The sequence below is a fragment of the Ammospiza nelsoni genome, chromosome 21, assembly GCF_027579445.1.
Source record: "Ammospiza nelsoni isolate bAmmNel1 chromosome 21, bAmmNel1.pri, whole genome shotgun sequence".
Taxonomy (NCBI): domain Eukaryota; kingdom Metazoa; phylum Chordata; class Aves; order Passeriformes; family Passerellidae; genus Ammospiza; species Ammospiza nelsoni.
The window spans coordinates 6,088,215-6,101,546 of record NC_080653.1 but is presented as its reverse complement, the minus strand read 5'-3'; the positions used below and the strand labels follow the sequence as shown (position 1 = coordinate 6,101,546).

The 13,332-nt window shown below is 48.9% G+C and overlaps 2 protein-coding genes and 1 non-coding gene across 3 annotated transcripts in view; 2 read left to right on the top strand and 1 right to left on the bottom strand.

The window, feature by feature from the left end:
• Positions 1 to 13,332, bottom strand: part of TAF15 (TATA-box binding protein associated factor 15) — a 504,826-nt gene that overhangs the window by 335,121 nt on the left and 156,373 nt on the right. The gene's annotated exons all lie outside the window — the stretch shown is intronic.
• On the top strand, positions 974 to 11,365 carry UNC45B (unc-45 myosin chaperone B). The gene is made up of 20 exons (XM_059486945.1): positions 974 to 1,055; positions 1,180 to 1,349; positions 1,619 to 1,655; positions 1,926 to 2,101; positions 2,698 to 2,787; positions 3,229 to 3,396; positions 3,608 to 3,776; positions 4,038 to 4,208; positions 5,040 to 5,211; positions 5,444 to 5,744; positions 5,915 to 6,009; positions 6,668 to 6,809; positions 7,235 to 7,375; positions 7,550 to 7,677; positions 8,078 to 8,144; positions 8,452 to 8,565; positions 8,654 to 8,769; positions 9,097 to 9,214; positions 9,315 to 9,470; positions 10,569 to 11,365. Exons 2-20 carry the CDS (start codon positions 1,188 to 1,190, stop codon positions 10,833 to 10,835), a joined length of 2,790 nt encoding a protein of 929 aa, XP_059342928.1. The 5' UTR covers positions 974 to 1,055; positions 1,180 to 1,187; the 3' UTR covers positions 10,836 to 11,365.
• Positions 13,218 to 13,314, top strand: LOC132082830 (Z30 small nucleolar RNA). The gene has a single exon (XR_009419876.1). It is a non-coding gene; the product is annotated as a Z30 small nucleolar RNA (small nucleolar RNA).

Genomic DNA, 13,332 nt, shown 5'->3' with positions numbered 1-13,332 from the left:
AAAGACAATGATATTTTTGCTCCTGGCAGTGTTTTGGTTAGCTCATGCTCTCCTCAGTCATTTCCCCCAGTTCTCCTCTTTGCTTTCTAGCTGGGATGCTGGTAGCTACACTGGGGAAGGCAAGGCCTGTGTTTGGGGGGAGATAAATCAAAAAGCAGAATTCCTTATTGTGACTGCTGGGTTGAAAGGCTCAGTTCTCTTGGAGCTCAGTGCTGCTCTGTCCCCTGGTGCCACTCAAATTGAGCCACTCACCACAGCACTTCCAGTATGTTCCAGTTAGCCCCTGTCAGCGTGTTGCTGAATGCCCACGTGTGGGGTGGGTGGCAGCTCCAGACTGGGGTGGGATTTCGGTGGGATTTCAGTGGGATGGGCTCCCAAAGGCCCTGCCAGGAGGAGGAGGCAGCGCTGGGTGTCAGTCAGCTTCTTATCCCAGGGAGTTCTGGAAGGTGCTGGGCACTGCTGCAGCTGCTGGCCTGGGGCCACTTGTCCCTGAGGCTCAGCTGTCTCATGCTTCCCTAAATAGAAAGGGAAAAGGGTCTGAGCACTGTGACAGGGGTCAGCCATCCCAGCCGTGGGCTTTTTTGGCACGAACCTCCCCCTTGCTGCTCCCCACACCCTCTGCAGCCCTGCAGGCAGAGGGGAGCTGGGATTTGCCCTGCCAGGTAGGGGAGGATTCTCCCTTGCTGCGGAGGGGTGCTGTCTGCCTGCAGCCAGGTGCCCCCCGAGCTGGGCCTGGCTCCCAGCCCTCCCCAGGCGTATAAAGCACGAGGGGACAAGGAGGGGACAGGCTGTGGTGACAGGTGACACTGACAGGCAGCAGGAGCTGCCAGGCCCTGCCCAAACTTGGAGTGGGAAGTGAGCTCTTTCCTGAGCCACAAGGACTCTCCGTAGTGCTGGCAGATTTCTTTCTTTTTTGTTGTCGTTTTTCTTTTCTTTTTCTTTTTTTTTTTTTTTTTTTTTTTACTCCTAAGGATCTACATTGGTGGGAAAAGCTTCTGAGAAGTCACAGCCTTGAAGAGCAATTTACATCATCATTTTCAAAACTCTTTGTCCTGGTAAGCTGCTTTTATTAATGTGTGTTAATTACATGTCAGTCTCATGGTGAAACTCAGCTTGGGGGAGTAGGCAGGCGACCCAGGCAGTTGAAAATGGGCCACAAATTGATGTTTTTCCTTCAAGCTCTCCAGATGGAGGATCCCATTCAGCTGAAAGAGGAGGGGAATAAATATTTTCAGGCCAGTGACTACGAGAAAGCCCTTCAAAGCTACACTCAAGCCATAAAGCTCAACAAGGACAAGGCGCTGCAGGCGGTGCTGTACAGGAACAGGGCAGCCTGTTTCCTCAAAAAGGTGAGAGCAGCTCCCCTCACATGGGCAGTGCTCAAGGGGAGAGGAGCAGGAGGGCAGCCAAGGGCACTCACTGGCTCTGGACTGGGTGGTTTGTCCATTTATTGAATAAAGGGGGTTTCCAGCTGGTCTGAAATGAAATTTTCTTGTGCTGGAGCTTCACTGGGGCGTCCCCCTGGGAAATGGGAGCAGAGACATCCCAATGTCCATAAGCACTGGGGGCATGCCCTGCTATTCCATGGCTAACAAATCCCTCCCTTCTGGTTTAACAGGAGGAATATGCCAAGGCAGCCTCGGATGCATCTAGAGGTAAGGAGGGGGCTGTTATGAGGAGAGCTGGACACACTTGCTCAGCCTGCTCTCACATCTGTGGCCTTATTCCTTGATGTCCACTAGCACCCAAGTGCTGAGGCCACAAGGGAATTCCTGGAAGTTCAAGTGATGTTCTAATTTGGTGTGCTGGTCCAATCAGCGCTAATCAAGCACTGCTTGATGCTAACAACAAAGCAAATCACAGTTTGCACAGGCCACTTGCAAGCAGCAAGCTCTGATGCCTGGTGTTTTGGGTCCCTTTCCCAGCTATTGACATCAATGCCTCGGATATCAAAGCCTTGTACCGGCGCAGCCAGGCCCTGGAGAAACTGGGCAAGTTAGACCAAGCATTCAAAGATGCTCAGAAATGTGCAACCCTCGAACCCCGCAACAAAAACTTCCAGGAGACCCTGAGGAGACTGGGGGCCAACATCCAGGAGAAGGTAAATGCCAGGGGAACAGTGCTGGATTCACAGACCAGGGGTGGGAAATCCTTGCTCTGGGTTGCATCAATGGATTGTTGGTCATACTGGAAATTTGTGGCAATATAGGGGGATAAATAGGCTCCATTGACTGGAAGTTCATACTTGAGGTGTGTAAATCTGAGGGTTGGGTCGAATGGTTTAATTAAAAAAGTGTGGCAGCTCCCTCCTGAGGCTGGCCTGGTTCTGAGTGTCTTGGAAAGGTCTTGGCAGGGGTCTGGACAAGCTTTGGGCTGGGTCTGGCAGTTGCCACATTGCTAGAGTTACCTTTACAGGGGTGCTGTGAAGAAATCCTTGCACCACTACCTCCTGTGAAGTCTCAGAAATCAAGGTTTAGGGCTGGCACTGCCTGTGCCCATGAGATTGGTAATGGATGCTGATTGCTGAAAAATTCTATCTCCTGTTATTCAGCTTAAATTGTGCATTAAATCGTGCATTAAATTAAGCATTAAATCTTTGCCTGTGGTTTGAGGGGAGGGAACATTCTTGAAGTGAAAAAGGAAAGCTGCTCCTCGATTTTCTCCTCCTGATGCTCTGTGCTCTCCCTCTTGGCACAGCTGCGCATTCAGTTCTCCACAGACTTGAGGGTGCAGAAGATGTTTGAGATCCTGCTGGATGAGAACAGCGACAAAGAGAAGCGAGAAAAGGTGAGAACTGCTCTGGACTTGGCAAAATGGCTGTTTGATGTCAGAGGCTGCTCCAGGGAGCAGAGCCCTGTGTTCCCTTCCCCACCTTCCCTGGATGGAGGATGAGGGAAGGAGCTGGAAGGTGAACTGCGCTCAGAGAGAGGGAAAATCACCCCTGTGGTGACAGAAAGTGGCCCAGCCTCCCAAAATACCATAAGTAGGGTCAGCCTGGACTTCTGCTGAGGTCCTGCCACCCTCCAGATGTTCCTTCCAAGCAGTGACCCACTCTTCTTGGGCAGAGCAGAGCTGGTCCCTAAATGCACCTGGATCAGCTGCCTGGTGGGGTCTGAGCTGAGCTGATCTGCTGCATCTGTCAGGACATGGTTCCCACCAGGATCTCCCAGAGATGTTCTGGAGGCTGGGCTGTGCCACTGACCCCTGGTTCTTCTGCCTCCCACCTAGGCTGCAAACAACCTCATAGTCCTGGGGCGGGAGGAAGCAGGTGCTGAGAGGATTTTCCAGAATAATGGGGTCAACTTGCTGCTGCAGCTGATAGAAACCAAAAACCCTGAGCTGATCCTGGCAGCCGTGAGGACACTTTCAGGAATGTGCACAGGACATAAGGCTCGGGTAAGGACAGGGTGCTTGGACCTTCAACTGGGGTGGGGGAAATTGAAATAGTTTGTGTTGTTTGTGAACAGTGGGAGAAAATTAAAACTCTGACTTGTAGTGAGTCAGGATTCACTAAGGAAAATAATTTCTTTGTCCTAGCTGAGCCTAGAGGACACAGGGAGGAAAGGCCTTTGCTAACACTGTCCTGCTCTCTCCTTCCTGGGGCCAGGCCACTGCCATTCTCCATTACCTGGGCATCGACAGCATCTGCATGTGGATGTCAGTGGACAATGAAGAAATCTCCCTGGCTGTCTGCAACCTCCTGCAGACCATCACCGACTGCCTGATGGGCCAGGGGAAGGAGGAGCACCACGGCAAGGAGGAGGCTCTAGTGCTAGGTAAACACATCACCTGCTCTTCATTCCCTCTGGGCCCAGCAGGGAGGGCTCTGCTCCTGGGATTTCACCTTATTCCTTGCTGAAGTGGGGACTTTACCTTCAGCTGCACAGGAGGACAATCTGCACACAGCTCTCATCCTCATGCACCGCTTAAATACTTCTGTTCCAGCCACACAATGGCTTTGAGTGGTTTTGACTGAGCTCACCTGCTTGCAGAGGTAACTTCTTGTAACTGGCTGCTACTGTTTTGCTTCATTGTAGACACCAAGAAGGATTTGAGGATGATCACGATGCGTTTGCTGGATATGCTGGTCAGTAAGAAAGTGTCTGGGCAAGGGCGAGACCGAGCCCTCAACCTCCTCAACAAGAACATACCAAGGAAGGACCTGAAAGACCATGACAACAGCAGGAGCATCTTTGTCATCGACAATGGTGAGTCCTTGTCCTCCATCCTGTTCTGATCTGGGAGATGTGGAGCTGTGTGTTCTTGCCTGAATACCCAGAGAACTTCCTATAAAATAAATCCTCTCTGGCTTTTTTTGGTGCATGCAAGCCTGGAGCAAAGTTAGACTTATTAGCAGGGAACAGTACTAAGAGAAAATCAGCTGTGTATGAGAACAATAATTTTTGAGTTTCTGAAGGACTACCTAATATCTCTGGTTAGTTTCTCGAATGTAATTGCTAATATTAGGAGGATTTGGTTTGGATAAATTGTCTGCTTTAGATAGGATGAGATAAGCACCTGCTGAGCTTGGTGGGCCCATAAATTGATCAACTGTAAAGCTGGATGAGGGTGAGGAAAATGTGTGCTGTATGTTTCTATAGTAATTCCAATGCATGCATGTGTTACCATTTTGATGGAAGTTATTTAATAATAATTCAGCAAAAGGTGAGTTAAGTCATGCAGAATCACTTGAAAGTGGCTGGGTTTTCCTCAGTCAGAGCCTCCAGCCTTGGAGTCAGTAGGTTTAATGTCTCCTGACAAAAATAACAGATCCAGCCAGGGGCCTAATGCAGTTCTGCTTATCTCACTCTGAGAACTGGAAAAAAGCCTGATGCTGCAAACCTGTAATCTCGCCAGCAGAAGCCCCTCCCCAGTAAATATCTGAGTGTCTTTTTTGCTTAAGACTTATGTGATTAGGCTGAAAAATAATTGAAAACCATCCCAACTGGCTATTCCACAGCAAGCAAGTAACAAATGGTATCTTGAATTTTGCACAGACCCTCTCCCCTCTGACAACCATATCACTCTATCGTTTCCAGGCTTAAAAAAGATACTGAAAGTGGTGGGCCAGATTCCTGAGATGCCTGACTGCCTGCCACTGACAGAGAACACCCAGCTGACTGCCTCTGTCCTCCTAAATAAGCTCTACGATGACCTGCGGTGTGACCCGGAGCGGGACAACTACCGGCTCATCTGCGAGGAGTACATCAAGTGAGTCGGACCAGAGGGCAGGAGCAGGGCTTCCTGAGGGTGAGATCAGGCACTTGAAGTCTGCTTGTGTTCAAAATTGGGGTTTGGGGAGATTATGAATTGCTTGGGATCCTGCTGCATCACAGCTTTGCAGGAATTTGCACACCCAAATATCCAACATGATTCAGCAGCACGGCTGAGGGAGAAGATCCCCTCCCCGCTACTGTACAATACTCTACTCTATCCCATGCAGGAGCAAAATTGACCCACAAGACATGGATAAGACACTCCATGCTGTCCAGATTGTGTCTGGTGTTCTGCAAGGCCCCTTTGACTTGGGCAACAAGCTACTTGGCATGAAGGGAGTGATGGAGATGATGGTTGCCCTGTGTGGCTCCGAGAGGGAGATTGACCAGCTGGTGGCTGTGGAAGCTCTCATCCACGCTTCCACCAAGCTGAGCAGAGCCACCTTCATCATCACCAATGGGGTGACACTCCTGAAGGAGATCTACAAGAAGACCAAAAATGAGAAGATCAAAATCCGAGCTCTGGTGGTGAGGACGCAGCCCTGCCTCTATTACCTGCCACACTCGGCAGCTTAATCCCAGACTTGGGAGAGGAGGGAGGTTGTGGGGATGAGAGATGGGCTTGGGCTGTTTTGGGGCAGCAACACAAGAGGATTAATGAGCCTTTCTCACTGGTACATCCCTTTTGTCCTCCTCAGGGTCTCTGCAAGCTGGGCTCAGCAGGAGGCACGGACTATGGCCTGCGGCAGTTTGCTGAGGGCTCCACTGAGAAGTTAGCCAAGCAGTGCCGAAAGTGAGTGACTTCCCTTCTTCCTTCAGTTATTCCAATCTTTGCAAAGCACAATATGTTCCACTCCCACGAGATCCTGCCCACACATTGCCTTCATTTCATGTGCTGCCTGCCAGCTGACAGTGCCCCCAGAGCCATTGGGCTTTTCTGTGCCTGAAGCAGCCATGTGCTCCTTCTGCCTCAATACCCAGAGGAGCCTTCTCCCTCCCTCACTGCCCATGGGACACACCAGACCTGGGTGCCTCCCTCTTTGCCAGAGTGGCACAGCCTGATTAATGCTTACTTTGAATATGCACAAGGCCCTTCTGAAGGTGAATTTGCCAGGTAGAGTAAGCAAGAAGGTGGGATCAAGTCAGGAAGTGACTGAATGGGTGGTCATTCCTGCAGGCATCTCGTTTTTCATGGGATGGAAAAGGCAAAGCAGTGCTGAGTAGCTGTCCTGGTCTGTCATTCCCTGCAGCATTTAGATCCCACAAGTTGAGCCATGGGGAGGAAGGTCATGTCTCAAGGGGAAGCATCCCCAGTCTGAGGAGCTGCAGCAGAACCTGAGGACATATTTGGGCCTGAATCAGTCTCAATATCTGTTTTTCTGCCCACTTTTTCCAGATGAGTTAGTTCTGGCTCCCAAGATAGAAATGTGAGTGTTTTTTCTCTCTTGCAGGTGGTTGTGCAACACCAGCATCGATGCCCGCACCAGGAAGTGGGCTGTGGAAGGGCTCTCCTACCTCACCCTCGATGCAGATGTCAAAGATGACTTTGTTGAAGATGAGCCAGCCCTGAAAGCTATGTTTGAATTAGCCAAGGTCCATCTCCTTTCCTTGTTCCTTCATTCCTCTGGTAGCACCAAGTTCTCCCAGCTCTCCAGCCCTACCCTGTGCCCCAGTCAGAAGGAGCTGTGACCCCAGCCCCTCACCTCTGGTTCAGCAGAACTTCGGTTCTGCCTGTGCCCCAGAGACATCTCAGGGCTGCCACCATCCTGCTCTTTTCCCTGGGCTGAGGGGTGTTGCTCCTACCTTCACTGTCAGCAAATGCATGAAAACCAAAGGCACCAAGGTGTTGACAGCACCTGATGATGTCCAACACCTTGTTTGACCATGAAAACTTTCATGGGCTATGAAACTGGGGATAAGAACATTTCCACAAGTGAAAACCATCCTGGCAGTCCAAAAGGAACTGTTACCCTGCTGTGCCCTCCTCACCCTCACACAAAATTTATTTTCCTGTGCAGGCAAGTGACAAAACAATCTTGTATTCTGTGGCTTCTGCACTGGTGAACTGTACCAACAGCTACGATACCAAGGAGCTGGTCCCAGAGCTGGTGCAGCTGGCAAAATTCTCCAAGCAGCACGTGCCTGAGGAGCATCCAAAGGTGGGTTGTGTCCAGCTGGAGATGCTGTTCAGAAAGACTTTCTTTGGTGTATCCATTGTCACAGATTTCATGTCTCCTGCCTCCAGACTGAAGTTGTTTGTTGTCCAAGCAGGCTGTTGGGTGGCAGAATGGCAGCTGCCAAGGGCTAATTCTTTCCCAATGTTTCCTCCTCAGGACAAGAAGGATTTTGTGGTGAAGCGGGTGAAGAGGCTGCTGAAGGCTGGGGTTGTCTCTGCCTTGGCCTGCATGGTGAAGGCTGACAGTGCCATTTTGACTGACCAGAGCAAGGAGCTCATTGCCAGGTGCCTTCACTGCAGTGCTGGGAGCTGGGAGTGCTGGGCACCCTGTGTCATGGGGATGGACACATGGGCTGGGGCATTCTGCCTGTGGGGGAGGAAAGATTTAAAACCAAAGTTTTTGTTCAGAGGTGTCATAAAAATTCATGTTCAAGCTGCCTTGCTGGAATGCATTTTTGAGTTCTCTGTATTGATTCTGGCTGGAATAGAGTTCATTTTACAGACCTGAAAACTTCTTAATCTGCCATTTGTTGTTTCCTCATAGAGTGCTGTTTGCATGGGGTTAAGCATCTGGAATTTACCTGGTGGCTCTGGCACTCCTGCAACACCTCAGCCCCGTTCCATGAGGGCTGTTGGCTGCTGCTGTCCCCATGGCTGTCTCACTGAGTGTTCTGTGCCCCTGCAGGGTGTTCCTTGCCTTGTGTGAAGACCCCAAGGACCGCGGGACCATTGTTGCTCAAGGTGGTGGGAAGGTGATTGCATTCATGTTCACAGTTCCTGATGTGCTGTTAATGCCTGCTGGGAGCCTGGGGTGTGTTTCTGGTGAGGGACAGTGACAGAAGAGCACAAGTTGTCCCCCCAAGGGCCATACTGACACTGCAGTCCCATCTCTGCAAGGCTCCAAAGAAGTGATGTTCTTGGAGTGAGCTTGTGGTACCTATTTGAGAACAAAAGCAAGGCATCACAGAGGGCTATGGGATACTTTTAATTTGGTTTACTCGGTTAAGGCAGTCTTGAAAATCTTCTTAGAACACTGAATGCTTTTTCCTGTGTCTCCAGGCCCTGATACCTCTGGCTGTGGAAGGCACAGATGTTGGCAAGATAAAGGCTTCTCATGCTCTGGCAAAAATTGCTGCTATCTCCAATCCAGACATTGCATTCCCGGGGGAGAGGGTAAGCGTAATAACAATAATAATAAAAACAAAATAATTGAAACTTCCTTTAGCAAATGAAAATTGTTAATGCAAGCCTTCTCTTTCAGGTGTATGAGGTGGTGAGGCCCCTTGTCAGCCTGCTGAACACAGAGAGAGATGGACTCCAGAACTACGAGGCTCTGTTAGGTCTCACAAACTTTTCAGGAAGAAGTGATAAACTCAGGTGAGCTTTACTGCTTTTTAACCTTCCTCTTTCCCCAGGAGTGAATGTGAATTACTTGTTGGACTATGAAGACTGGTCAATTTGAGCTAACTTTGGCAGAGCTACAAAGGTCTCAGAGCTAAAAGATTGATGGAATAAGAAAAGGAGAGTGGCTTATTTTCCTCTAGAAACAGCAAAGACATGAATTTCATCTGCATTAGACAGGGAATGAACCACATCATGCGCTCCAGACACTGATTTGCTTCAAGGCCTTCCCTGCAGTTAATATTTGATAAGTTGGTTGCTGCTTGACCTATAATGTGTGGTTTTTGCTGCTGTTTGCCACAGGTTGAAGATAATCAAAGAGAAGGCCCTGCCAGATATTGAAAACTACATGTTTGAGAACCACGACCAACTCCGACAGGCAGCCACTGAGTGCATGTGCAACTTGGTGGTCAACAAGGAGGTAAAATCCCCCCTGGGCATGTCCAAGCTGACTGCTTGCCCCTGCCCTGTGAGGAGCTGTCCCTAACTGTGCTACCTCTGGGTATCTCTGGGGTTTTTAGGTTCAGGAGCGGTTTGTGGCCGATGGCAATGACCGGCTGAAGTTGGTGGTGTTGCTGTGTGGTGAGGATGATGAGAAGGTTCAGGTTGCAGCAGCAGGAGCCCTGGCCATGCTGACAGCAGCACAAAAGAAACTCTGCTCAAAGATGACTCAAGTGGTGAGGACACAGCTCTGGTTGTGGGCAGTGTGTGGGATGTACCCTGCAAGGGTCCTGGCTCAGATTTTAAGAAATCTCTCCAAAGGAATGTGCAGTTTACTAGTTCAATACTGAGGAACCTAGAGAAGCTGGGGCCTGGGTGTGCATGCTTTGATAAACAACCTGAAACCCAAACTTTGTTCCCCATGGAAATGAGAAGAGCTTGATTGATAGCCTGCTGAGCTTTAGAGATCCCAAAGGATGTCCCTTCCCTGCACAGATCTGTAGGCCCTGAGAACCCAGAGCCTGCATGGCTGAGGGTCTGAAGAGCTGTGGCTGAGAGCTCCTGAACCCTATCTTGTTGCACACATGATTGAACTCTGGAGCTCATTAAGATAAAATGATTAATCAAGCCAACGATAAACTCAATAAGGTTGGGGTGGGGGAGTATCCTGGCCATCTCAGCTGTGTCAAGACTCTGATCAAATTCTTTTCACAGCCAGCAAATTGAATATGAAACATATTCCATGTTGTCCCAGTGTCACAGACACATTTTATGAAAAACCCTTTCCTAAGGATTTTTCCTCCTGAGAAGCTGAGAGGCCTCAGGAACAAAATGTAAACATCGATTATCTGCTGCTGTGGAATGCAACAGGTGCATCTGTGATTGGTCTCGTGTGGTTGTTTCTAATTAATGGCCAATCACAGTCAGCTGGCTCTGACTCTCTGTCCAAGCCACAAGCCTTTGTTATTCATTCCTTGTTTTTCTATTCTTAGCCAGCCTTCTGATGAAATCCTTTCTTCTGTTCTTTTAGTATAGTTTTAATATAATATATATCATAAAATAATAAATCAAGCCTTCTGAAACATGGAGTCAGATCCTGGTCTCTTCCCTCATCCTCAGACCCCTGCAAACACCATCACAGTCCCAGTGCTGTGGAAGATTCTGACTTAGGTGTAAGAGAAATTGGTTTAAAATGTTTGGAGTCAGGTTTCCTTAGTTAAAAATACCATAAGTGACATGAGTACCGCTCTTCCTTCCACTGAAGGAAGCCAAAGTCATGTTCCTGGTTGAGATATTCTTCAAATCAGTACTAATGATCTCTCCATCCCTTGCAGACCACCCAGTGGCTCGAAATCCTGCAGAGGCTCTGCTTGCATGACAACATGGAGGTCCAGCACCGAGGACTGGTCATTGCCTTCAACTTGATCAGCTCTGACAAAGAGCTGGCCAAGAAGCTGGTGGAGTCAGAGCTCCTGGAGATCCTGACCTACGTGGGGAAGCAGGAGGATCACCCCAAGAAGCAGCACATCATAAATGTGGCACGTGATTGCCTCACCAAGTGCATGGATTATGAGCTGATCAAACCCCTCTCTCAGGCGTGAGGGAATGAAAAGCACCAAAAAAAGGCTGAGTGTGGGAGAAAAAAAATGGAGAAATAGGGAAAAGTGAGAGCCATGAGGAGAATCTGGTGCCATTTGTCAAGGCACTGAATAATAGTTTGGGGACAGCATTGGAGGGTCATAAGGTGTATGAGGAACAGGAGGGAATTTGCCTGGGAAATTTGGGATGTGTCCATCTGAGTAATTCCCAGATGGTGTAAATCCTTTCTCTGCCCCCATTCAGCTGATAATGATGAAAGCTTCAGCTGTAAAAGAGTTGGTTGTGTTGGAGACATGTCAGGAGGCTGTTGGAAGGAAACTCAACACAGCTGAAATTGGTTCTGCCACCACCTCCAGCTCGTGGTACTTCTGGAATTCCCAGCAATGGTGGAACAGGGAGGGTTATGTGCCTTCTATTCTATAGTCAGAAAATAGGATTTTAGCTGTGTGCTTTTTTGTTCATTTATTGGAAGATATGTGCCAAAGTGTGAGGATGGTGGGTGAACTCTTAATAAATTCACTGCTTTGTTCCATGTGGAATTCCTGTTCTGATTTTATTAAGCTAAAGGAGAATTTAAGGCAAGTCTTGCATCACACCTGGAAAAAATGGAGTAATTGGTAACATAGATTGAATTTTCACTCCTTGCAAACCAGTGCTCCCAAATGCAGCAGAGTCACCACAAAGGTGCCACAGCAAGGCACAGGGAATGTTGAAAATATCCCATTTATGAAAAAAACAGAATGAAAAGCAATCCAGTAGTCATCATCACATTAAACTTCATTACAAAAATATTTTCATTCAAGCACAGATTCTTAATGCAGGCTATGGACAACACAAAAATCACAGACCATTGTTTTAGTTCCTGGGGAAAAGTCCCTAAACATGTAATAAATACAATTTTACTCAATAATTATTTAAAAATTAATTCAAACACATTAAAATATTTCTGATCATATTAATATTAGTGATGTTCACAATAGGCATGATGAAATGTTGAGGTTTTGGGTTATGAAAGGAACCCTGAGGGTAGTCTTTTCTTGCATGTTAAGGGAAAAAAATAAATGAAAGTGTCCTGAATTTGAAAAAGATAGAAAATTTTGAACTAAAAGGTTTGATAAGCTAAAAGTAGATTTATTTGGAGGGTGTATTTAATGAATGTAATCAGGTTCAGTTAAATCGCTGGTGCTTTATAATCACAGCTGGGGGATATCAGGCTGTTCTTCCAAACCGAGGGAGGAACATTGTGGTGGGAAATATGATTTGTTTTCTATCAGCCTTCAATTTTGGATACCCATTTTTAGGGCTTTTGAATCTGGCTTTCGAAAGTACTTAACATTGCCTCTATACAGGTTTACCTAACTAGCATCTCTGACACCAAGACAAAATGCCATTGGTATTGAACGGCAAAGTTTCCCTTCTCCTGCTAAAGCCTCTCTTTGGAGCAACTGCGTTCTACTGACTGTTGCTGAAGTTGAGTGGGGAAATAACTTCTGTAAAAGCCATTTATTGGCATTTCTTTTAGAAAAACATGGGGTGAACATGAGTTTTACACTAACAGGGACCACCCGCTCCCTCAGCCCCCCTCAGGCTTCCTCAGGGCGGGAAACGCTCGCACCGCCCCCAGCTCCTCTAACGCACTTTCCTATTGGCTCCCACCGTTAGAACCGCGCGCTGTGATTGGTTATTACTATATGATGGGCGGGGCGAAGAGGGCGGCTCCGCCCCGGTGTGGCCGGGCCTGTGGCAGCGGAGCGGCGTGAGGGGGACAGGGGACAAGGGACGCGGGATATGGCATATGGCATACGGGGTACAGGGGGATGCGGGACCGCGGTGGGGCAGCTGAGGGCTCGGAGTGTGCGAGGATGGAGACACGGAGGGTGAGGGGACGTGGAAGCGGCTCTGGGGTCTGAGGAACCCGTACCTTGCCGAGGTGTAAGGCATGTGCGGTTTACTAAGATGCGGGAGGATATCGGGGAGCTCGGAGGATGGAGGATGGGCACGGGCAGAGGAACTGGGGACTGAAGAGCTGCAGGGACCTGGTGGGGAGGGTACAGGGAAGGAGATGGGAAGAGAGTGTAAACTTGTGGCATGAGGGAAGGGAGGGATCCAAACAGGCCTCTGGAGCCTTGGAGAGACACTGACTGCAGCAGCATTTGCAGGTATGGCACTTTTATCCTCTTGGGTTTGCCTGGTACTGCTCTGCTGACCTTGGAATGCCAGTCTGTGACCCGCCTTCCCCATCTTCTGCTCGGCTGTAGAAGGAATATCACCTCCATCCCTGTGCTCCCCTGCTCCATGTGCTTCGTCCTCCTAGGGAGGAGGAAACCTCCCAGGCCCTGCCTTGGGAGCGAGCTACTCGTTGGAGGCAAATAGATTTGCCCAGCAGCAATGATGAGCGAAGTATAGTCTGAACTGGTATTGCCGAGACTCCGTGTCTCCGCTCTGACCAGGGCATGATCACCTAATCTTCTCTCTGAGCTACCTTAGGCTAAGCTCGTC

Coding starts and splice junctions, on each gene's coding strand:
- UNC45B (XM_059486945.1), top strand. CDS start 1,188: ATGGAGGATCCCATTCAGCTGAAAGAGGAGGGGAATAAATATTTTCAG. Junction 5,745..5,914: donor TCAAAATCCGAGCTCTGGTG/GTGAGGACGCAG, acceptor TGTCCTCCTCAG/GGTCTCTGCAAGCTGGGCTC. Junction 7,376..7,549: donor TGCCTGAGGAGCATCCAAAG/GTGGGTTGTGTC, acceptor TTTCCTCCTCAG/GACAAGAAGGATTTTGTGGT.